The following is a 320-nucleotide window of genomic DNA, read 5'->3' as shown; positions in this document are numbered from 1 at the left end:
CCAGGGTGGGGCTGGGAGCCTCCTGGGGACTCACTTTCCAGGATGGGTGCACTCCGGTCATTGATTTGGGTCACTTTCCTGAGCTTGGTCCCTTTACAGATGTCCTGCAGGAGGGCCCCGCGGCCCCGCTGCTCCTCTCGGCTCAGCTTTGGCGGTTCCGTGTTCGCCTGGAGAGGAGCAGCAGCTCAGCACCTCCCCGGGAGCCTCACAGCACAGGAACAGCCCAGCTCTGCATTCCCACCTCCCAGAGCACCCCAGCCCTGCCACCCCTTCTCCAGTGGCCCCTATGGGGACAGGCCAGCTCCCAGGCCAGCGAGGTG

The 320-nt window shown here is 65.6% G+C and overlaps 1 protein-coding gene across 1 annotated transcript in view; it reads right to left on the bottom strand.

Moving 5' to 3' along the window:
• The window catches only part of LOC102033975 (cell division control protein 6 homolog), a 15,573-nt gene that overhangs the window by 9,168 nt on the left and 6,085 nt on the right, over positions 1 to 320 (bottom strand). The window contains exon 3 of the mRNA XM_031064762.1: positions 1 to 184. Coding sequence (XP_030920622.1) covers positions 1 to 184 — 184 coding nt within the window. The remainder of the gene's footprint in view (positions 185 to 320) is intronic.

This window comes from Geospiza fortis, unplaced genomic scaffold, assembly GCF_000277835.1.
Source record: "Geospiza fortis unplaced genomic scaffold, GeoFor_1.0 scaffold992, whole genome shotgun sequence".
Lineage (NCBI taxonomy): Eukaryota > Metazoa > Chordata > Aves > Passeriformes > Thraupidae > Geospiza > Geospiza fortis.
This window is presented reverse-complemented; position numbering and strand designations above follow the sequence as displayed.